The 23,026-nt window shown below is 40.0% G+C and overlaps 1 protein-coding gene across 1 annotated transcript in view; it reads left to right on the top strand.

Annotated features, from left to right (window-relative positions):
- Positions 1-23,026, top strand: part of N4BP2 (NEDD4 binding protein 2) — a 76,480-nt gene that overhangs the window by 46,810 nt on the left and 6,644 nt on the right. The window contains 11 exon segments of the mRNA XM_043513937.1: positions 2,755-5,132; positions 6,999-7,084; positions 8,133-8,178; positions 9,251-9,471; positions 11,113-11,194; positions 11,197-11,230; positions 13,080-13,132; positions 13,135-13,217; positions 15,501-15,689; positions 20,027-20,195; positions 22,148-22,271. Of these exon segments, the coding sequence (XP_043369872.1) occupies positions 2,755-5,132; positions 6,999-7,084; positions 8,133-8,178; positions 9,251-9,471; positions 11,113-11,194; positions 11,197-11,230; positions 13,080-13,132; positions 13,135-13,217; positions 15,501-15,689; positions 20,027-20,195; positions 22,148-22,271 (3,465 nt within the window).

Genomic DNA, 23,026 nt, shown 5'->3' with positions numbered 1-23,026 from the left:
GGGGAATCCACAACCTTCCTTGGAAGCCTATTCCAGATCTTAACTATCCTTCTAGTGAGAAAATTTTCCCTAATATTTAACCTGAATCTACCTTGCTGCAGATTAAGCCTATTACTACTTGTCCTACCTTCAGTGGACATGGAGAACAATTGATCATTGTTCTCTTTGTAACAGGCTGTAACACATTGGAAGACTGTTATCAGGTCACCTTCAGTCATCTTTTGTCAAGACTAAACATGCCCAGTTTTTTTTAACCTTTCCTCATAATTCAGGTTTTCTAAACTTTTTATCGTTTTTGTTGTTGTCTTCTGGACTCTCTCTAATTTGTCCACATCTTTCCTTAAAGTGTGGGGCCCAGAATTGGACAGAGTACTCAGCTGTGGCCTCATGAGTGCTGAATAGAGCAGGACAATTACCTCCTGTGTCTTATGTATGACACTCCTGTTAATACACCCCAAAATGATATTAGCCTTTTTTGAAACTGCATTACATCATTGACTCATATTCAGTTTATGATCCTTTATAACCCCCAGATCCTTTTTAGCAGTACTACTGCCTAGGCAGTTATTCCCCAATTTATAGTTTTGCATTTGATTTTTCCTCCTTAAGTGTACTACTTTGTACTTATCTTTATTGAATTTCATCTTGTTGAATTCAGAACAATTCTTAATTTTGTCAAGGTCATTTTGAATCATAGTTCTGTCCTCCAAAGTACTTGCATCCCCTCCCAGCTTGGTATCATCAGCTAATTTTATAAGCATATTCTCTACTCTGTCATCCAAATCATTAATGAAAATGTGGAATAGTACTGGACCCAGGACTGACCTCTGCAGGATCCCACTACGTATGTCCTCCTGTTTTAACAACGAACTATTGTGACAAGGTTGGGCCATATGGCTACAGGAGAGTGATAGAAGGCAGATATATAAGCCCCAGATTAAGCAGGTTCCTTTTCTCTGAGTAAGGTAATGGGCGGTTCCAGAACAATCAGGAATTTGCTGGAACCAATTAAGGCAGGCAGGCTAAATTAGGACACCTGGAGCTATTTAAGAAGCTTCTAGAATCCATTAAGAAGGCAGGCTCATCAGGGCACCTGGTTTAAAAAGGTGAGTGAGTGAGTGAGGGGCGTGCAAGGAGCTGAGAGTTAGAGGGCATGCTGCTGGAGAACTAAGGAGTACAAATGCTATCTGGCATCAGGAGGAAGTTCCTATGGTAAGGATACAGAAGGTGTTGGGAAGAGGCCATGGGGTAGTAGCCCAGGGAATTGTACCTGTCACACAGGTGTTACGTGAAACACTGTGGACAGCTGTGATCCATAGGGCCCTGGGCTGGAACCCGAAGTAGATAGCGGGCCTAGGTTCCTCCCATCCCCCCAACTCCCTATTGGATACAAGAGGAGTTGACCTGGACTGTGGGTCCCACCAGTGGAGAAGGTCCCTGGCCTGTCCCCCGACCCACTAGGTGGATCAGCAGAGACTGCGGAGATTGTTCTCCTTCCTTTTCCCCATGCTGGCCAGTGATGAGGTTAGCTGAGTGAACGGCAGGTTTGAGCCACTAACAAAAGTGGCCAAACTGAGAGCTGCCATGAATCTCTGAGGTGAGCAAATCCGCCAGTAAGCGCAGGACCCACCAAAGCAGAGGAGGAACTTTGTCACAGTATCTACTCTTTGCGTACAGGCTTTCACCCAATTATGTATTCACCTTATAGTAATTCCATCTAGACCACATTTCTCTAGTTTGCTTATGAGCGGGGATCCTAGAAATCCGTTTGCCATGGAAAAATTCAGAATTTGCATTTTTATACAGAATCTTTATTTTTTCACAAAATGTAAAAACTAAAATCATATGCAATAGAACTCTGTTTATACGAGCCTCCATTATCTATCTCTCTGTATTAACCAAACTAGGATTTGACAGCCCGAGCCCCAGGCAGTGAGAGCTTTGTCTGTCAGCCCTGCCACTCTCTGGATTATCCAAATTTTTGATTATCCAATCTTTAGCCTGTTCTTTCCCTGTTTTGACTTGCATTCCTTTCACCTTGTTAACATTAATTGTGTTGAGTGATAATAAATGGGATTTCATTTTAATCTAGTTATTTATTATTTTGATCTTTTGCATACATTTCTGTACAAGTTAGGGGGTACTGTTAAAGTTGGGTGGGCTGTGAAAATTAAATGGAATTACAATGGATTGTAAAACATCATATGCCAATGGGGACCTGGGTAAAACCCTTAATTAACCCTGTTAATTTCTAGAGTTTTTATTGAACATCTGAGTTTGGGAAAGCTATGAAACTCATGACATTTGAACATAGTCACCATATCTGTTGAAAAGGTGGAAATATCATCCAGGCTAGTTCTCCTGTTGGAAACTGCAGGTTGGGGTAGAGGGAGATAGACTAATGGAAAGAGAAAAATGTAATCCCTATTTGGAATCAAGGAGGGGTCCTTATCAAGTAAAAATCTGTGCTGTTTTTTTTATTCGTGGGGAGTGTTCAGGTTTGAGCTAGTTCTTTTTAACCTGTTTTCCTCTCCCTAGATTTCATGGGTTGGGAGTGTGTGAACATTTTATATATCTCTCAGGTCAATGATTTAATAGTATCCAAAACTAAAATATGGGACCCTGGTTTAAAGAGCTTATGAGCTTTAATTTAAATTTGTTTAGTACCCAATCTGGAATAGAAGTTTGTGGGGAAGTGGGGTTGGCTTTTAAGTTTTCTTTTAAATGTCTTCTGTTTAATTATTTGTCTTGCAGGCAAAAAGAGATACATGCTTATGTGAAAGAAGAGAGACTTTTTGCTTCAGCTTCGAAGCCTCCTGAATTAGCTGAAGAGGAGAAACATGCATCTGCTATATCTTCATCACTAGAAAATAATAATTTAGCTAATAAATATTTTCAAAAAGAAGAGGAGGAAATTGAAAATAATTTAAGAGAACACGTTTCTGAGAATAGCATTATTCAAGGTGGTGTGGATATTAGTTTATCAGATTATGAAGAAAAGGAAGTGCCTTTGGGGGAAAAAGCTGTAAAGAGAGAAGAAATACATAGAATTACTGAAACAGAAACTAGTAAAATTGATGAGATGAAATCTGAAGAAACCACACACTTGCATATCTGTTCTTGTGAACATATTCAAGAACATAGTGACAAGATTATGAAAGTTCAAACTGAAAAAGATCAATACAATGAAATTGCCGTAGAACCAATATTAAAATGTGAAAGGAACATTATGAAACAAAATGATTCATCTTTGGATGTATCAGTGAGGCCAGAATTATTAAACTTTCTGGGTGACTGGCCTGTAGAACAGACAATTGGGCAGAGAACCAAAAGGACTAGAAGAATAGACAAATCTTCTATGAAGAGTGATAAAGAGGATAAAGCAACCAGCCAGCATCTTCTTGATTCACACAAGGCACAAGTGGACCTGGCAGATATTGGACAGGAAGTACTACTTGGTGAAAAAAGACAGGGGGAAGAAAATTTAGCCTCTGACTCTTTCTGTGTTCTTGGTGCAGATACACCAGAATTGCAAATGATGGGAGACTGGCCTGCTATGAGCTCTTTACAGCAGAGGCAACATAGATCAAGGAGAATATCAAAGAGACGTCTAAGTGAATCTGATGAAGCTGGAAATAATAAATGTGATATACACAAAAATGTTCTTGACGCAGTGGATGTGCTTCATGAAACATCTGTGAGCACTGAAGAGCTACAGGAGACAGAGAAATCAAATTTTCAAGAACCTGAAAGAGTAGCTAGTGAAAGTATCTGTGAGAAAAAGCCCCAACAAAATAAAAGAACACGGAAGCATCATAAATTAGCCCTCACATTTACCAACAGCAGTGTGGCCCTCTCCAAACCAGAAGAACAGTTGTCTACACTTAATTTGCTGGAAGAGAAACACATATGTAAACAACCAAGCAGGTATTCACAGACTGAGCCACAGGATTTCGCGCTCTTATGGAGATTAGAAAAGAAAATTATTACTTCTGAGAATATTATTTCCGAGAATACCAAAGTATTACATGGCAGATTAGAAGCGTTCAAACCAAAAGACATGGATGCTGCTTCAAGTTCTCAAGAAAAAATCCCCTATAGAGTTATGTATGATAAAAGCACGTATGTGGAAGAAAGTGAACTTATCAGTATTGATGAATCTGAAAATCTGAAAGTTCTTTGTAAGCTGTTTGGGTCCTTTTCATTTGATGCTTTGAAGGACTTATATGAAAGATGTAACAAGGACATTGTCTGGGCCACAGGCCTGCTATTGGATTCTGATGAAAAGTTGTGTAAAGGCGAAGACATTGAATGCTTGCAGGAGGCAGGAACTGAGCCAGCTACCACAGATCTTGAATTCAAGGCAAATACAAACTATGGAGAGAATCTTAAAAATTCTGATCAAACCAGCCAAATAATTATTACTGATGGTATCACTCAACTTTCAGAAAATAATTTATCAGTGTGTTATGCAGAGAGTGAAACTACAGACATACTTGAGACAGATGCTAAAATATCTGACTCACTAACAAGACTTCCATCGAGTGCTTCAGTAAAACTCAAAAATACCAGTGATATTGCTCCCAGAACTCAGGCAGAAGATTCAGGAACAGATATCATTGAGCAATCTGTTTCAGAGACGCAGAAAATAAACTCAAAGGCAATGAGCTTTGTTAGTGAAACAAAAGAAAAACCAGTGGTGTCTCAGTTTGATGTGGGCTTATGTCTACCTGTGACTCTGCCTAAGGTGATTAACACTGCTCCAATAATTTTGAAACCCAAATTAAATAAGGAGATAGACAATAAACTTTCAGAAACATATCAAGAGAGTTCCAAAGTAAATAATATGATTCTTCCGTTACTGCAAATGGATCAAGCACCTTTGAAGAACTATGCAAGTGATGAAGAAGAACTGGAAACCTATAAAGAAACTCAGGGGAATCCTATGATATCAATTGGAGCTGATAGGGAAGAAAGCAAACCTTCTAATATGGATGAATATAGAATCAAGTTATTGAACCCTAGTTCATTATCCTCAGGATCCATGAATATAAATTGCCTAGAATTGGCATTACCTCCTGAACTAGCCCTTCAGCTGAAAGAAATATTTGGGCCAGTTGGCATTGACTCAGGTAAGGACATGAAAAATTATTAATACAAATACATATTTAATGTAGTTCTTTTTTTAAAACTATTTTAATTTATTTGTTTATGCTTACTTTTGAATTCCTCATGATATTGTGGTGCTATTCAAAGGTTCTTGTTCATTTAAAAACTGAACTGAACCAGAATATTACATAAAATATAGCAGCAAAGATAGCTATCATTCCTTTTAAATTTTTTGTCTCTGCCCACATATATATTTGAAGAGTATTGCAAGAAAAATATTTCCACTTGTCTGGCTTGGAGCAGAACCTACTTTCTGTCTCCCCAGAGTAGAGAGGTAGATAATAATGAGGAAAAATTTTGATTGGTTGGGAAAAGAGAGAACCTTTGACGGGCAAGTAAATGGGGAAGGGAGATGCCAAATCCAGAAATGAAGGAAAGTTAGAGAGAGATAAAATAATATGAAACATTTTTTTTAAATGAAAAATTAGTCTGAGAAAAAACATGCATTGAAAACACCTGAAGATGCATCAAGATCTAGAATTAAACAGAGAGAGATCAAGAGAAAATGGAAAGAAAGAAAGAAAGAAAAAACAAAATAATCATCAAACACACAAAGTCCACTGGGGACTGTTGTGCCAGCAAGAGTGACCATGGTTGGTGGTAACACATCAGGCATTGTTTAGTGAAGTTCTCAGATCTGGCTCAATCCTGCAAATCACAAATCTCTAGGGTGGCCCCGCAAGTAGGGTCAGAGGCTTCATCCCTTCGTGGGATGATGGAGAGTTTGAGAACATGTATCTATCCTGGCAACATGGCTGATGAGCATGCAGCACCACTTTTGAATGTAATGAGGGATTGAAGAAAAGCCAAATCTTTATGAGACTATGACATTTGACACAATATCAAACCATTTTTTATGCTCAGGATTTGGTGCTGACTGTGCAAATGGAATGCCTCTAGCCACTCCAGGTCTGCCTGTAAGAGGGTCCAGGTTTCTGACCCATATAGTAATACAGGTAGTACACAGGTTTGATTGGTCTTGAGCTTGGTTTGAAAAAAACAAAACAAGGTTTAATAATCTTTGAAATTATTTTTCATAAAGTTTATTTGATATAACATTTTGAATCTATAATTTATTGATGTGTTTGGCTGTGAGAAAAAAAAGACATTTTCTTGGGTTGGGGTAAAAAGGGGGAGTGTGGTGTTACTATTTCTCAGACCTGTCCCCTTTCTTTGCATGCTCTAAATCACCCTCCTTTTCTTTTTGAGAAACTGACAAGTGTACTAGTATCACGTAGGTGTGCTGGGGAAAGATTACATTATGCTGCTACCATGGTCACTCTTGCTGTCTGATTAGCGTAGAAAAGGTTTCTTGGCTTTTATGCTTCTTAGGGAGGATGCTTCCCTAAATTGGGTATGATGCAGGGACAATGAGGACACTAATGCTTGATGTATTCTTCAGGGATGATTATCCATGGAGAGAGATTAAATAAGGGAAAAATACTGCATCACAATTAGTCACAAGGTTCAGAGTTAACTGCAAAGATGTTAAATTCTAGGTTGGACTTATAAAAGAAAAATATGCATTAAAAATTATATGGGTATAAAAGAGCCAGTCATTCCAATAGTCAGGCTTAAACAAGATGCTATTAATATTAACTTGCCCTCTCCTGCCCCTTCCAGATTGTGTTGGTTTTTGAATCCTGTTGGGTGAGGGCTCAGAACTCAGTGTCTTTATTTAACTTGGCAGTCACTGCAATTTTCGGGCATGACATTTTTATGCAAAATTTCCTAAATGCAAATTAATTAGTGGTAAACCACAGTGCTATACTTGATAGGATCCATTTTTGTACAGTGCTTTAATGAGTATATTTTCTTTCTTCCATAAGGATCACTAACTATCGAGGATTATGTGGTTCATATAGATCTGAATCTGGCCAAAGTGATTCATGAGAAATGGAAAGAATCTATTATGGTTGGTAGGCTTCTTTCTTATAAGAAGTTACACTTGGGCTTTGTCAATCTATTTGTTTCTCTTTCTTCATTTGTCTAAATATTTATATAAGGTATTTAAATATTTACTGTAATAGTGAGAATATTAGCTATACTTTGTAAAATACATAGGGTAAGTGGAAATGTAGCACAGAAATAATTATTTTAGTTACATAATGTCATCTGCCCCTGAAACAAATTAAACCCAAAGGCAATATAATACCAATCTCTTAAAATACAAACTATGGAGTATACTTTCAAAATGGGCATCAGTGCTCCACTGTAATGCTTCTAAAATACATTTTTGGAGGGAAGGAGAGGAAGAGGAAATCTTTGACATTTTTCAGATTTTGGGAGGGATAAGATGAGAAGGATTTCAGGAAGAATAAATTTCACACCGTAAGGCATACCATTAGCAAAAATTAGATTCATGATGGGGGAAAAAAGATCATAACATACACATTCTCACAAAAAGATCAGTTAACGTCCAATCTATTATTATGTATTGCCCATTGTTTAAACATGAATTTTAAAACCATCCACCAACAATAACATTTGACCTTAAAAAGCCTTGATTTTATTCTTTAAGAGGAAGTCTCAGTGCACATTACCTATTATGTACAGAAAACAAATATATTTATATTAACTAATTGAGAAAGATTCTCTTTCTAAGAGTCTCATGTCATCATGAATTCAGCCAGAGTAAGAAGAAAAACTGCTTCAAACTTCATTTTATTTTTTGGTACAATCTTCTCTTGGTTTGTCTAATCCTTAATTTAATTATGAGATCTGATTTGATATCTTACCACTACTTTGATCTGTCACTTGAAAAATAGTATTATTTTCAAAACTTTACCTCTTAATATATTTCTTGTCTTAGATATATACACATTTTTTCCAGATAAAAAGTTTAAAAATTGTAATGGAATTTGAAACCTGTTTACCTGAAAAGTAACATTTGTTGAGTTAACATCAGGGGGAAACCTATATCTGTGGTTCACTAATGTGATTTTTTTAATATTTGTAATTAGAAGAGACAAAGGAAAGAAGAGGAATATTATAAGCTGCTTATGCAAGGTACAGTGTACTGTTCCCTTAAATTACTGTAATAACCCTTAGTTTTCGAAAACTAAAACTAGTAAGGTTAAAAAATTGCAAATTGTTGAAAATCAACTGCTTCATTTGTTAAGTTCAGCTTGCATTTAGTGGACTTGATGTGCTACTCACCATTATTTTACAACCCTAGCAGTGATAGTAAAAGTAAACATACCACTGACTTTAACAATGTCATTAAAGCACTCTGAGGATTGGCTTTTCTCATGTCTACCTGGGATCAAAATGCATAGGGTGAGATTGTGACTGAGTCTGTATGGATGTTCAAGGGCCTGATACAATTTCCGTGGGTAGAAGAGGCACTGATCCAGGCTAGTGCTACAAGTGGGGCTACCCTTCTGCAAGAAGAAAGTGGGAGGGGCCATGGCCTTAGTGAGCATCCCATCCTTTCACCTTGCTCACCAGAACTGGCCCAGCATGGAGGTAATGCATGTGACCCTCTTTCAAGTGGTGATGGATTTGCTAATCAAGCATTCAGTCCCCAATGAGGAATCCTTCCTCTGCAGCAAACACCCTCTCTACTCACCCACAACCTGGGCTGTGACTTCAAGCTGCAATCTGGTCCCTTTGACTAAAAAAGTTTTTGCCTAATAGCTAAACTGTGCCATTAACATCGTAGGAGAAACACATGACCGAGTAGTTAAATATCTGTTCATAAGTTGTGATGCAAATATATATATACACACACAAAGGTAACTGTGAGTATAAAAACCCCCACACATGTGCAGTTATTTATTTGCAGGTTTAAGTTAGGTTCCAGCATTTAAAATTCCACCTGGATTGTCGCTTTTTATTAGTTAGAAGAAAAATGAAGCGGGGGAGAGGGCGAGGAGGAAAATTGAAGCAATGTAATATTATTTTTGCTAAAAATATAAGTTGCTTAAATAAAATTAGATTATTAATAAATAAATTAATGAAAATGTAGTAAGGTGAAATGTATTTTAATTATTTCTGGCTTTGCTTTAATTAAATATATTGACTTTTTCATTTTGTCACCTTGAGATTTTTGTTGCTTTTGTACTGTTTGACCAATTAGATCTGGATGATTCCGACACAATCTTATCTCAGAACACAGACAGTAAACTTCAGAGGAAGAAAATGGTCTGGCCCTCTCGATCATCAACAGAGAGACACAGTGAAAATCTAGCAACGTCAGAAATTTTCCCTTTTATGGATCACTGGAATGCACAGATTCAAAGAGTATCACTCAGAGAAATAATGTCTGAAGAAATAGCCTTACAGGAGAAACAGGACCTGGTACGAATATTGCCACTTTTTATGATGTCTAAGTTGTATCACACTGATTTTTTCCCCCCCGCACAGTTTGGTATGGTTAGAAGCCATATTTTGCTTCTATAGTTGCCTGTCTTTGTACAGGCTGACTAATGCTGAGTTTCTGAGATGGATGTTAACTAATTTTATTAATTGTTTTTTGGTAGCTAGAGTTTACTTAAGGTGCTAGATAAAAGCCAGCTGATGTTTCTTTTTAAAATAAATCTGTCATTTGAAAGTTTAATATCTTAATTGTTTCACAAACAGATCACACTATATCTTGGTATACAGGTTAGCATTTGCATTTGGCTGAGCTGCATTTTTGGTTGTTTACTTTTAGAAATGTATTTATCAAATTGGCTTCATGCATTCTCTGTGAGACAGCCATGCAAAAATTTGTAATTAGCACCATGCTATGCTTGTTCAGAAAGAGACTTAATTGCTTGTGATACTTTTTAAAAGAACCCACAGCATTCCAGACAGCTGACACATTTAAAGGATATTTAAGATGTAATTCTCTCTCAATTTGGCACACACTTATTATTTCCTAAAGTTTTGTTTTTTTCCATTTTCTTAGTTTCCATTTAGTTTTCCCCTGTTTTCAATTTGAAGCTTGTAATGATCTAACTAACTGCGCTACTTTCCTTTCATGGATGCAATGACAGACTAGTGCAATTATGTCTTTCTTTGTAATTCTGTTGCCCTGTAAGTAGTTGTCCTAAAAATAAAATGTCCCTATTTCTGTTGATATTGATGTTCAAATACTATAAGCCTGTATTTCTGAAGCAGTGTGTTATGGGTTCTTTTCCTTACGCTTATATGTGGCTTACTATGGTGTCCAAAGATTGATTTCAGCTTGATGTAATCTGGCTCAGTTTTGTTTTGATCACTTCTTTTATATGAGCACTGCAATTTTCAGTTTATAATTAAGACCTGTCATATCACGTTCTCTAGGTCAGTGTTTCTCAATCTTTTTGATACCAGGGACTGGCTTGCTGCCTTCTCAAACTATGTCAGAGAGATCTGAGGGACTGGTGCTGATCCACAGGCCAGTCATTGAGAAACACTGCTTTAGGTGATTTCTGAAATTTGAATGCATAATACATCGAAACAACTGATACCTGCCTCAAAACAAAACCAATATTTCCCATTGTCAATAAAACCACCATAGCTCAACCCCAAACACTCAGTATGCTCCTTGCCCAGTTGCCTGAGGGGGAAAAAGGTGGGCTTTACAGCATGCCTGGACTGTTCAGGAATCTGGACGTTTATAGACCAGCAGGGTAGTAAATTCCAAAATTTAAGGTCCCTCTTGAAAAATACCTTGCCATCTGCCTTCTCTTAGTTTAAATTAAGAGAACTCTAGCTTAGTCACTTCCAATGATTGCAGACTGTGGCAATACAGTATCTCATAGCATGATGTGCCCGTCCCAGCTTTCTGTGCACCAGATGAATGTGTGTGGCTGATCCTTATATGTAATTAAAATCTTTAGCATGATAGGTGCCTAGGTAGTGAATAAATTTTTTGGTCATAACAAATTAGTTTACATTATTGGATCAGTTTTATTAATGTAGACTCCTCTAATGATGATTTTACCGTTTCACTGACTTTACTTTCTGGATTAGAAACATGTTTCTTCCATGGCCAGAAAAGACTGTGCTGCCAGGTTGAAGGAGAAGCAACTCTTTGAGATGTTCCCAACCATAAACCAAACTTCTTAATGGACATCTTCAAGGACAACAAGTGAGAGATCTTTAAATATTTCCTTTGTAAAATGCTGTATAGTAATAGCAAGTACATGGTTATTCTGTCACCATAAGTGCTCAAAAGTTAATACTTTGCTAAAGAATGGTTCTATCCAAATAACAAAAGTTTAGCTTTAATTAAAGGCCAAACTTCATGGTCCTGAACAGCTAAGATTTTTTTTTCAAATTTATACATGTTTTCACTTGTTTTAGTCTTGTCTTACTACTTTGAGAAGACTCTTCTCTCATTCCCTCACTTTCCCTCTACAACCTTCCTTGGATGATGTTGACTGTCTGGAGCCACTTTCTATCAGTGGTTCTGCTAACTCAAGGAGCAGCCATCCTAAGAATTGACTTGGAGATATTGGCAAGTAATGGGAGCAGTATGGTCAGTGAGAATGGCATGGAGCCAGAGGGAAAATCTACCGTGGCCTAACATCTGCTGCTAATTCTCTACTCCTTACCACAGCATCTATGAAGCAGGCCGTGGCAGAGTCATCTCTCCTTCCATCCATTCTTGCATCTGATTCTTTTCAGCTTCTTATCTTTGATGTCCAGCTACTACTTGAAACTCAAGATTGTGAAAACTGAGGTCCATCTTTCTTCCTAAAACTTCCCTTCTCCTTCTCTTGCTATCACCCTTGACCATTCCAACTATCTTCCTCTTCACACAGGTTGCTTGCTTCCTGCACGTTCTCCCTACACATATAGGCTGTCATCAAAGCTTGCAAGTTATTTCTCTACAGCATTTCTAAAATTTGTCCTTTTCTCCATCTCAGCAGTTCAAGCACTTGTCCATACCTTGGTCATCATTCACTTTTACTCCTGCAGCCACCTCCTCTCTCTCACCTCTCTGTAACTTTCTTCAGTCCATCTAAAGTACTGCTGCTAAAATAGTCTCTCATTCACTGCTCAGGCCATTTCACAGGCCTCTCTGAATCCATTCACTGGTTTCCCTTAACCTTTTACATTAAGTTTAGGGATCCTGTCCTCCCTTTCAAGCCCACACAATTCCACTTTTGTAGTATCTTTGTTTTCATTTATTTCTTTCCCCAGAAGTTTCCCTCCTAACTCCTTCCTTGGTATCTTTTCCTTTATGGCTTCTTCACAACACTTCATTGATTTAAAACAGTCTCCCTCTTATCAGCCTATCGAGCAGAATGAAAAATAGAGGGCTACCAAAGTTGTGATAGTAAGAACAGGATTAATTTCTTCCATAAATCTATATAGCAAAGGCTGATTGAAAATAAGACTAAATATTACATGGTTTGCTTAATGTTCAAAGGTACAATGTCAATATATTCGTCATGATTTTTAAAGTCACTTTTCTTATTGTTGGTTATAAATTCCCAGAAGCTTGAAAAATGAATCTGTTTTCTTCTCACATTATTTCCTCAGCCACACTTATGCACGTGATTGTTGTTGTAGTGTAGGTCTGAGTGCTGGACTATTGTCTATGATTATTTTTTTCTTAATGAGCACTTCTGTTTAAAATGCACACAAAGAATACCATGACCTTTTCAAACAGAAATAAAGTTCAGTTTTGATTCTACAAATCTTAGCAGTGTCTGTCCCTTTTAATTACTGACAGTCAAATGGCACTGGGTACATCTGTTAGCACCAAGGCAAGTATAAGTGCAATGAATATCTGAGTCTGGTGATGTATTACAAGGAATTTTGCTGAACTACTGAGTAGAAAAATGACAACTCCAGTACCGTTATGATAGCATTTACTCCCGTAGCTGTATGAAGGTCTACTGTACATATTTTAACAAATGCAGCTGCTGTTAATATGCATTGGGACAATATATATGCAAAGTTACTGATATTTTATTGACTCTCTACAGCTACTCCTTAGAACAGACCGAGCAATTTCTGAACTGTGTCCTGGAGGCAGACCCTGTAAAACGGTTGTAGCTCAAGAGATTGCTCAGCAAAGTGAGTCTCCCCCTTCCTGCAGTGCTATAAAGAACCGAGAGAAAAAGGTACAAGCCAATTTTTTTCATAATTACAAATATATATACTGAAGTCCTGTCATCAGTGTTAAAGTACACATTTTGCTGCAACATTTGTGGTTTGTATTTTTTTCACAGCGAATGTGGATATTTTTGACATTAGCTTCTTCCTTGAATGTGAAGCACTGAGTAAAGAACACTCGGTTCTACTGAGATTTTTAGAAGGGCAGTACTAACCTGTCTTTATTATCTAACAAGCTTGAACCATAAAGTGCTATTCTTCTGAAGTTTAGCAGTTTTGGTGTTTTGCCTAATTTTCTCAGCCACATATGCACACTCCCTTCCTTCATGGAGTGAATACTGAGATTGGGCAGGGAAAAGGGGTGCTTAGAACATTCCAATTGATCAGAAAAATCGATCAGAAAAATCCAGTCTAGAATTGGAAAGTTTGCACTTGATCAGCTGCCCTCCTTCCCCTTCCCAAGGGGTATTTATTTTAAGGATCTACAGTGAAATATTCAAAAGGCCTTTTTGGAAATTACCAAGGCACCATCCTTCAATTTAACTGAAAGCAGGGACTGCTGTTTCTTCAACTGATTTCATTAGCTCCACCATCCTCTTAGAGATAGAATCATAGAACTGGAAGGGACCTCGAGAGGTCATCTAATCCAGTCCCCTGCACCCGTGGCAGGACTAATTATCTAGACCATCCCTGACGGTGATTATCTAACCTGCTCTTAAAAATCTCCAGTGATGGAGATTCCACAACCTCCCTAGGCAATTTATTCCAATGCTTAACCACCCTGACAGTTTGGAAGTTTTTCCTAATGTTCAACCTAAACCTTCTTTGCTGCAGTTTAAGCCCATTGCTTCTTGTCCTATCCTCAGAGATTAAGAAAAACAATGTTTTTTCCTCCTCCTTGTAACAACCTTTTACATACTTGAAAACTGTTATCGTGTCCCCCCTCAGTCTTTTTTTTTTTCCAGATGAAACAAATCCAATTTTTCAGTCTTCCCTCAGAGGTCATGTTTTCTAGACCTTTAATCATTTTTGTTGCTCTTCTCTGGACTCTCTCCAATTTGTCTGGACACAATACTTCAGTTGAGGCCTAATCAGAGTGGAGTAGAGCGGAAGAATTACTTCTCGTGTCTTGCTTACAACACTCCTGCTAATACATCCCAGACTGATGTTTGCTTTTTTGCAACAGTGTTATACTGTGACTCATATTTAGCTTGTGGTCCACTATGACCCCCAGATCTCTTTCCGCAGTACTCCTTCCTAGGCAATCATTTCCCATTTTGTACGTGTGCAATTGATTGTTCCTTCCTAAATGGAGTTCTTTGCATTTGTCCTTATTGAATTTGCTTACTTGTGCTTGTACAATTTCTTAGTACATCTCTACCCCGATATAATGCGGTCCGCAGGAGCCAAAAAATCTTACCACGTTATATGTGAAACCGCATTATATTGAACTAGCTTTGTCCCCCCTGCTCCTTGTCCCCTGACCCGCCCCCTCCAGAGACCCCCGTCCCTAATCACCCCCAGGTCTCCACCCCTTACCCAGCCCCCCTGCTCCCTGTCCCTGACTGCCCCGACCCCTATCCACACCCCCACCCCATGACAGGCACTCAGTGCCAGCGGCAGGAAGTGGAGCAATGTGGCCCCAGCCCGCTCTACTCTGCCAGCTCCCGGCTGCGGTGCTCTGCTTCCGCCGCTGCCGGTGAGTGCTGGGGGGATCCCTTCCCCCAAGCCCCCTCTCCTGAGTGACATGGCTGGGGCGGGGTGAGGGAAGTGGAAGCGGGCTGCTCCCAGCCCCTTGCTAATCACCCAGGCCACTCTGGGCCTGTGGGGCCCCCCAAAATGCACCCCCACAGCTCCTGCCTGCCAGACCTTCAGGAGGGTAGGGGGAGGCCTGCTTTACCGCATTGTATGCGAACACATGTTATATCTGGTCGCGTTATATCAGGGTAGAGGTATAATAAAAAAGGAAATCGGACGCTTACTCCTGTATATATGCATTAAGCAGACAAACAGAGACTACAAACATGGGGGATATTTTCACTTGTCACAGATCTGTCAGTAAAACGTTACAGTTTTGCTTGTAATGTGTTAATATTTTCTCTCAAGTTTGTTTTCCTGCAATAAGTTTGTATTTGCTATACTGCAATGAATAAATATCACATAGCCCATGTTTCAGACACAAGTAATCTCACTTAGGGGTTGATACTGCTCTAGTGAGATCAATGGGAGCTTTGCAGTGGACTTCAATGGAATTTGGACCAGGCCTTTACTGTAAATGTTACCTGTTGCAGGCAAAAAAATCCAAGGAGGCTGAAGATGTTCTGAATGAGATGGTGTTCCAAGACATTGAATACCCTGGGTATGATGACTTTAGAGCAGAGGCTTTTCTTCACCAGCAAAAGAAACAGGAATGCTTAAAAAAAGCAGAGGAGGCCTATCGCATTGGTATGAAGCCTGTGGCAACATTTTATGCACAACAGGTAAAAAAGAGAAAAATGCGTTGTGTTTTGATTTGAGGATGTATTTAAATACCCAAGTGAATGTGATTTGAACATGAGTTCACCTACTGCACTTGTTTGGATTTGCTTTATTATTAACCTTCCAAAATATGCAAATCTTGGAAAGTCCCCCAACTATCACAGGTGCATTCATTGGGTTAGAAAGTAAAATGTAATTTTACACTGCTCTGAAGGCTTTTGTAAAATCAATATTTTTATAATGCAAATTTCTATTGAAAGTTTTAAAACTATGAAATACTCATCACATCTTACTATGCAGTGATATAGAATTGTTACTATAAAATTATTTTTTCTAGGGCTGTCGAGTTTCTCAGTTAACTCATGCGATTAATTAAAAAGATTAATCATGATTAAAAAAATTAATGCGATTAATTGCACTGTTAAACAATAGAATATCATTGAAATGTATTAAATATTTTGAATGTTTTTCTACATTTTCAAATATATCTATTTCAGTTACAGCACAGAATACCAAGTGTACAGTGCTCATGTCAAGGTTCCTTCCCATTCTGAACTCTAGGGTACAGATGTGGGGACCTGCATGAAACCCCCTAGGCTTATTTTTAGCAGCTTAGGTTAAAACTTCCCCAAGGTACAAACTGTTTTACCTTTTGCCCTTGGACTTTATTGCTGCCTCCACCAAGCGTCCTCACAAATATATAACAGGAAAGAGCCCGCTTGGAAACGTCTTTCCCCCAAAATCCTCCCAAACCTTAGACCCCCTTTCCTGGGAAGGATTGATAAAAATCTTCACCAATTTGCATAGGTGAACACAGACCCAAACCCTTGGATCTTAAGAACAATGAAAAAGCAATCAGGTCCTTAAAAGAAGAATTTTAATTGTAGAAAAAAAGTAAAAGAATCACCTCTGTAAAAATCAGGATGGTAAATACCTTGTAGGGTAATCAGATTCAAAACATAGAGAATCCCTCTAGGCAAAAACCTGAAGTTACAAAAAGACACAAAACGGGAATCTACATTCCATTCAGCACAGCTTATTTTATCAGCCATTTAAACAAAACAGAATCTAACGCATAATCTAGCTAGATTACTTACTAAGTTCTAAGACTCCATTCCTTTTCTGTTCCCGGCAAAAGCATCACACAGACAGAGAGAACCTTGTTTCTCCCCCCCCCCCCTCCAGTTTTGAAAAGTATCTTGTCTTTCTCATTGGTCATTTTGGTCAGGTGCCAGCGAGGTTATCCTAGCTTCTTAAACCTTTACAGGTGAAAGGGTTTTTTCCTCTGGCCAGGAGGGATTTTAAAGGTGTTTACCCTCCCTTTATATTTATGACCTCTCACTTTATATTATTTTGGCTATATGAATCTTTAGCATATCTGATAGTAAATATCTTGCGACACTGGCCACAACGGTGCCATGCAACTCTGGTTCTCACTTTCAGGTGACATTGTCATTAAGAATGGGCAGCATTATCTCTCATAATGTAAACAAACTTGTTTCTCTTAGCGATTGGCTGAACAAGAAGTAGGACTGAGTGGACTTGTAGGCGCTAAAGTTTTACATTGTTTTGTTTTTTTTGCGTGCAGTATGTAACAAAACATTGATAAGTTGCACTTTCATAATAAAGTGATTGCATGACAGTACTTGTATGAGGTGAATTGAAAAATACTATTTATTTTGTTTATCATTTTTACAGTGCAAATATTTGTAATAAAAATAATATAAAGTGAGCACTGTACACTTTGTATTCTGTTGTTGTAATTGAAATGATATATTTGAAAATGTAGAAAATATTCAAAAATATTTAAATAAATGGTATTGGATTATTGTTTAACAGCGCGATAACCACAGTTATTTTTTTAATTGCTTGACAGCTCTACATTTTTTCTAATAGAATATTTAATATTTTATACATATGTGTGGAATGTTAATAACCATTATTCATATTGGTGAATTGAGAAATTTTATTAAAATATTTAGTATATGATTCTTTTTTAAAAAGTGGCTTTGTTATATTCTAATCTAGATACTGTTATGGCTTGTTCCAGGAAGATTCTAAATAGTGGTTCTCTGCATGATTATTGGACAGAAATATAATTTCAACCACTATCCTTGCCTCTTCATCATGGACACAAATTATAAGTGAAATTTGCAAAATAAATTAATTTATTATAGGGCTTTTAGGGAAAAGCTAACTGTTACCTTCACTCTCGTGAAATACTTGCCCTCTTGTGTTTAATTTTTTCTTTGTACTTCAATTTGATGGCAAAAATTGTAAAAACTAGATTTTGTTTGTGAGCCTGAGTTTGAGACTTGAATGTTAGTGGTGTTTGCTGTGCTTGCAGCCCCCCTGCAAGTGAGGATTGCAGGGTTGGTATCTCTGAATCTGCCACTAATACTGGTCAGCCACTAGAGAAACTTTAAGACAAAATGTCACCTGCAAGCTCTTCTTCTGCTTATTGCACCATCAGGCCCACTATCCTAAAAGTATTTCCACAGTTCCTAAAACTGTAACTACAGACCTTCAGGGTCACTCTTTGTGCTATACTCCCTATGGTGGTGGTATCTGAGGGCTTTAGATGAAGTGATTGCATAATAAAATAGAAGTACATTTATAGCAGTTACAGGAAATACTCAACTATCATGGATCAGAAAATGCGGACAACTGTAAATCAGGAGCCCAATCTTGCAGACACGATACCAGCTGTATTGCTTAGTGAGTAGTAAGTGTCTATGGCAGAGGTGGGCAAACTACGGCCACGGGCCACTCCAGCCCACAGGACCCTCCTGCCCGGCCCCCTGAGACCTTGGCCCGAGAGGCTCACACCGGGCCCCTCCCCTGCTGTTCCCCCTCCGCCGCAGCCTCAGCTCACGGCGCTGCTGATAATGCTCTGGGCAGTGGGGCTGACGAGCTCCTGGGGCAGCGCAGCTGCAGAGCCGGCCTGACCCAGTACTCTGTGCGGCGGCGGCGCGGCTGTAGCACCGCCAGACACCGGTGCTCCAGGAGCAGTCGCGGTAAGGAGGCAGGGGGAGCAGAGGGGTTGGATAGAGGGCAGAGAGTTCGAGGGTGTGGTCAGGGGCCGGAGATTGGATAGGGGTCAGGGCGGTCAGAGGGCAGGAACGGGGTTGAATGGAGGCAGGGGTCTTGAGAGGTCAAGAATGTCAAGATGAGAGGAGGGGTTTGAATGGGCAGGGGGGCAGTCAGGGTCAAGGGTTCCAGGGCGGTCAGGAGACAGGGAGCAGGGGTGGTGGATGGGGCAAGCGTCCCAGTGGGGCCGTCAGGCGGTGAGAAGCGGGGGGGTCGGATAGGTGTCGGGGGTTTGGACCACGCTGGCTTGTTTGGGGAGGCATAGCCTCCCCTAACCGGCCCTCCATACAATTTTTGAAGCTTGATGTGGCCCTCAGGCCAAAAAGTTTGCCTGCCCCTGGTCTATGGGATTGGGCTCTTAGTTTGGGGTTGTTCCAGATTCCTGGTCCATGATATACTCTCATAACTCAGGCTACTCATTGTAGAAATCACTGCATAGGTAATGCATGTTTGTAAGACTGCACTTGGGTCTGTAGTTTAATATCTCCTTTGCAAACCTCTTTTTATTTAAAACATCTGTCTAATTTTTTTTAAAGATTGTTTCTGTTCAGCTGCTCCCTGCTGTATTGACAGTTACAGTGCTTGTTCTTTGTCTCTTCACCCTCTTCTCCTTAGCAGGCTGCACTATTCCCCTGATAGAGGTGCTGCCTCCATCATGGAAGATTTTCCATAAAGTAAATTAGGAGATTTGGCAGCTATGGAGGAAATGTTCACAACTGCATGGCTAGTCTGATCTGAATGAATACATTCTGTAGACTCAGACTAGATTTAAAGTATTTTGAGAGGCTGTTCTGGCCTGTGGGCCAATTGTTTGAGACTTCTGATTTAATGAATGTACAGCTAATATTTTCAAAAACAGTACATACCATTGTTAGGATAGAATATTAAGTTAAACAAGTTAAATTCAACACTGAATGGATTTATGTTAGTGTTCATGTAGGCATCTTATACTGTTTATTTCTTTCTCTCTGGCTTTCCTTCGTTTTCTTGTCTGTCTTGCATTCTGATCTCTTCTCTGTGCAAGCTTTGACCAGTGTCCCATGAACAAGTTTGATTAAATCAGCACATGACTCCCTCTAAATAGGTTTTAGTGACACACTTGCAGAATTTTAGTTGTAATTATAGTTCACAGTTTGATGCAATGAAATTTAAAAACACCCTGCTTGTGCTGTCATCTTGAATCCTGATAACCAGTATGGAGCTTAGATTAAATCTTAAAATTTAACAGTTGATGTATTTATGAATAAAGGGTCGCCTTCATGAGCAGAAGATGAAAGAAGCAAACCATGATGCTGCTGTGCAAATCTTTGAGAAAGTAAATGCATCCCTGCTGCCTGAGAATGTTTTGGATCTGCATGGTCTTCATGTAGATGAAGCCATTAATCACTTGTCCAGAGTACTACAGGAGAAAAGCCACGGTAGGAATAAACTAATAATCTACGCACACAGTTATCTTTTTGACACTACACTCAGGAGGCCAAAGTAGAAAGAATACATTTTATAAACAGGGAAATATAAGGGGTATGAATATCACTCCATCCCCCATCCCTCCGTCGCTTTCTCTCCCCCACCCTCACTCACTTTCACCAGGCTGGGTCGGGGGTTGGGGTGCAGGAGGGGGTGAGGGCTCTAGGCTGGGGCCAAGGGGTTTGGAGTGTGGGAGGGGGGCTCTGGGCTGAGCCTGGGGCAGGGGGTTGGGGGCAGGAGTGGGTGTGGGGTGCAAACTCCGGGAGAGGGCTCAAGGCTGGGGATTGGGGTGTGGGAGGGGTGCAGGCTCCCACTGGACAGTTCCTGCCCCACACCGCTCCTGGAAGTGGTCAGCTTGCTCCTGCAGCCCCTGGCAGGGGGCACATGGCTCCGGGCGCTGGCCCTCCCTGCAGGCATTGCCCCTGCAGCTCCCATTGGCCACAGTTCCCCGTTCCTAGACAATGGGAGCTGCGGGGATGGTGCTTGAAGGCAGGAGTAGTGCGCGGAGACCTGTGGCACACCTCCCCACCCCCAGGGGCTGCAGGGGTGTGCTGGCCACTTCTGGGAGTGGCACGGGGCCAGGGCAGGCAAGGAGTCTGCCTTAGCCCCACTATGCTGCCGGACTTTTATCGGCTGGAGATCACGATCGACTGTCAGAGGCTCCAGGATCGACCAGTTGATCGCAGTCTACCACTTGGTGACCACTGCTATAAACCTGAACCCCTGCTTACTAACGTACTCTATATTTTCCCATTAATCCATAGAGGTTTAATTTTCCTCAGCTCAATACTTATTGTCAGCAGCTCTGGAACGCTGGTAGAGTCGTCCTTGCTCAGTGGCCTCCTAACTCTGAAATATTTATTTATTTGTTTCAGTTTACATAAAAAGAAACCCATCCTAGACTCTAGGTGCTTTGAAAGTTGTCAAAGATCACAGATAATACGAAAAAGAAGTAGATAAAGGGGAGAGAGCAAGATTAGGATAGCACCTACAGAAAGTGCCTATCTGTAAGTGCTCCCTTCAGTTTAAAAAATAAATGAAAGAAAGAAAGAAAAAGTTAGCACCTCCAATTATTTAGTTATAAAATCCAGATTAATTTAACTCTTCCTTCCCCTCCCCCAGTAGTCCCCATCCAGAGGATATAGTAATAGTAGATTACTGTAACCTTTTCTAGAGGCAGATGATTTGTGACTACTAGCGAAGGCCTAGAGAAAAGCCCAAGTTAGAGCCCATACTGATGTATTGAAATGCTATATTGATCCTTAGGATGTTCCCAAGAACCTGCTCCAATGTTTGAGAAATTACTACCTTGCTAGTCTGATTTTGATTCAGAAGTTAAAAATTAATGTACAGTTTCATGTTTCTTTCTCATCCTATCTGTATGTGTCTTGTGAAAATTATTTCAGTTAAAAAAATTTCCTCGTGCAAAACTGATATGATTTGTTTAGATTTAAGAATTTTGCTTCATGTTCATGATGAGTTTGTTCTTGTAAACATGTTCTGTACTAAAAGATCTGTTTTTTATTATGCTCTTCTAACTACCGTATGTTCTAACTGGCTGTAAATTCCAAGTACAGGTCTGACATGAATAATGAATGATGTTGCTATAAAATCATGAGGTTTCAGTGACAGAGCACAATGTGTAGATTTCAAGATATAGTCCAGATTTGAACAGTTCATTCAGACATTTTTCTTAAACTCTAAAGGCAAATTTAATTTACTTCTTATGCCAGAGGAAAAATGGATGGCAGTGATGCATACATAACAGTTAAAGCTAATGTAGGAAAACAGAATTATAAATCACTGTGGTGAAAATTTTCAGATGTATGGATAAGAAAGTTCTGTTAAATGCTGAATCTTTTCAGAGAGAACATTTTAACCGTTACAATTCCTCCTGTAACAGAGTACAAGCAGACTGGTGGTAAATCATATCTATGTGTGATCACGGGAAGAGGAAACCATAGCCAGGGAGGAGTTGCTCGTATCAAACCAGCAGCCACTAAATACCTCACAAGCCACAACTTCAGGTGAGCTTAGATTTCTGTTACTGATCTTTTGAAACAACATTCAGCTAACTAAACACTGAAATGTGTTTTAGAAAACTATACAATATGTAAAATAATTAAGGCAGATCAACTATCCTAATAGTTAAAGTTGCCAGGCATCCGGTTTTTAACTGGAATGCCCAGTCGAAAAGAGACCTTGGCGACTCTGATCAGCACTGCAGACCAGGCTGCTAAAAGTCTGGTCGGCTGCAGCAGCCAGCTCTTTGTGGCTTCTGGAAGTGCCGGCATGTCCCTCCGGATTATAGGCGCAGGGGCAGTCAGGGGGCTCTGCACACTGCACCCACCCCTAGTGCTGCCCCTACAGCTCCCATTGGCTAGAAACAACGGCACCAGAACCCCCTGGCTGTCACTGCGCATAGGAGCCAGAGGGATATGTCTGCCGCTACCGGGAGTCTCCTTCACTAAGCAGCGCCCGGAGCCTGCACCCCAAACTCCCTCCACACCCCAATCCTGAGCTCCCTTCCTCTCCCAAACTGTTTCCCAGAGCCTGTACCCCTCCCACACCCCAACCTCCCTCCCCAGCCCTGAACCCTCTCCAACATCCAAACTCTCTCCCAGAGCCTGAACCCCATCCTGCACTTGGCTCCACCCCAGAGCCCCTTCCTGCATCCCAAACCCCTCATCCCTGGCCCTATCCCAGAGCCCACACCCCAAGCTGGAGCCCTCACCCCCTGCAACCCAATCCCCTGCCCCAGCCCGGAGCCCTCTCCCACACC

The sequence above is a fragment of the Dermochelys coriacea genome, chromosome 4, assembly GCF_009764565.3.
Source record: "Dermochelys coriacea isolate rDerCor1 chromosome 4, rDerCor1.pri.v4, whole genome shotgun sequence".
NCBI lineage: Eukaryota > Metazoa > Chordata > Testudines > Dermochelyidae > Dermochelys > Dermochelys coriacea.
Note: the sequence above shows the minus strand (reverse complement) of the source record. Positions and strands in the feature narration are given on the sequence as shown.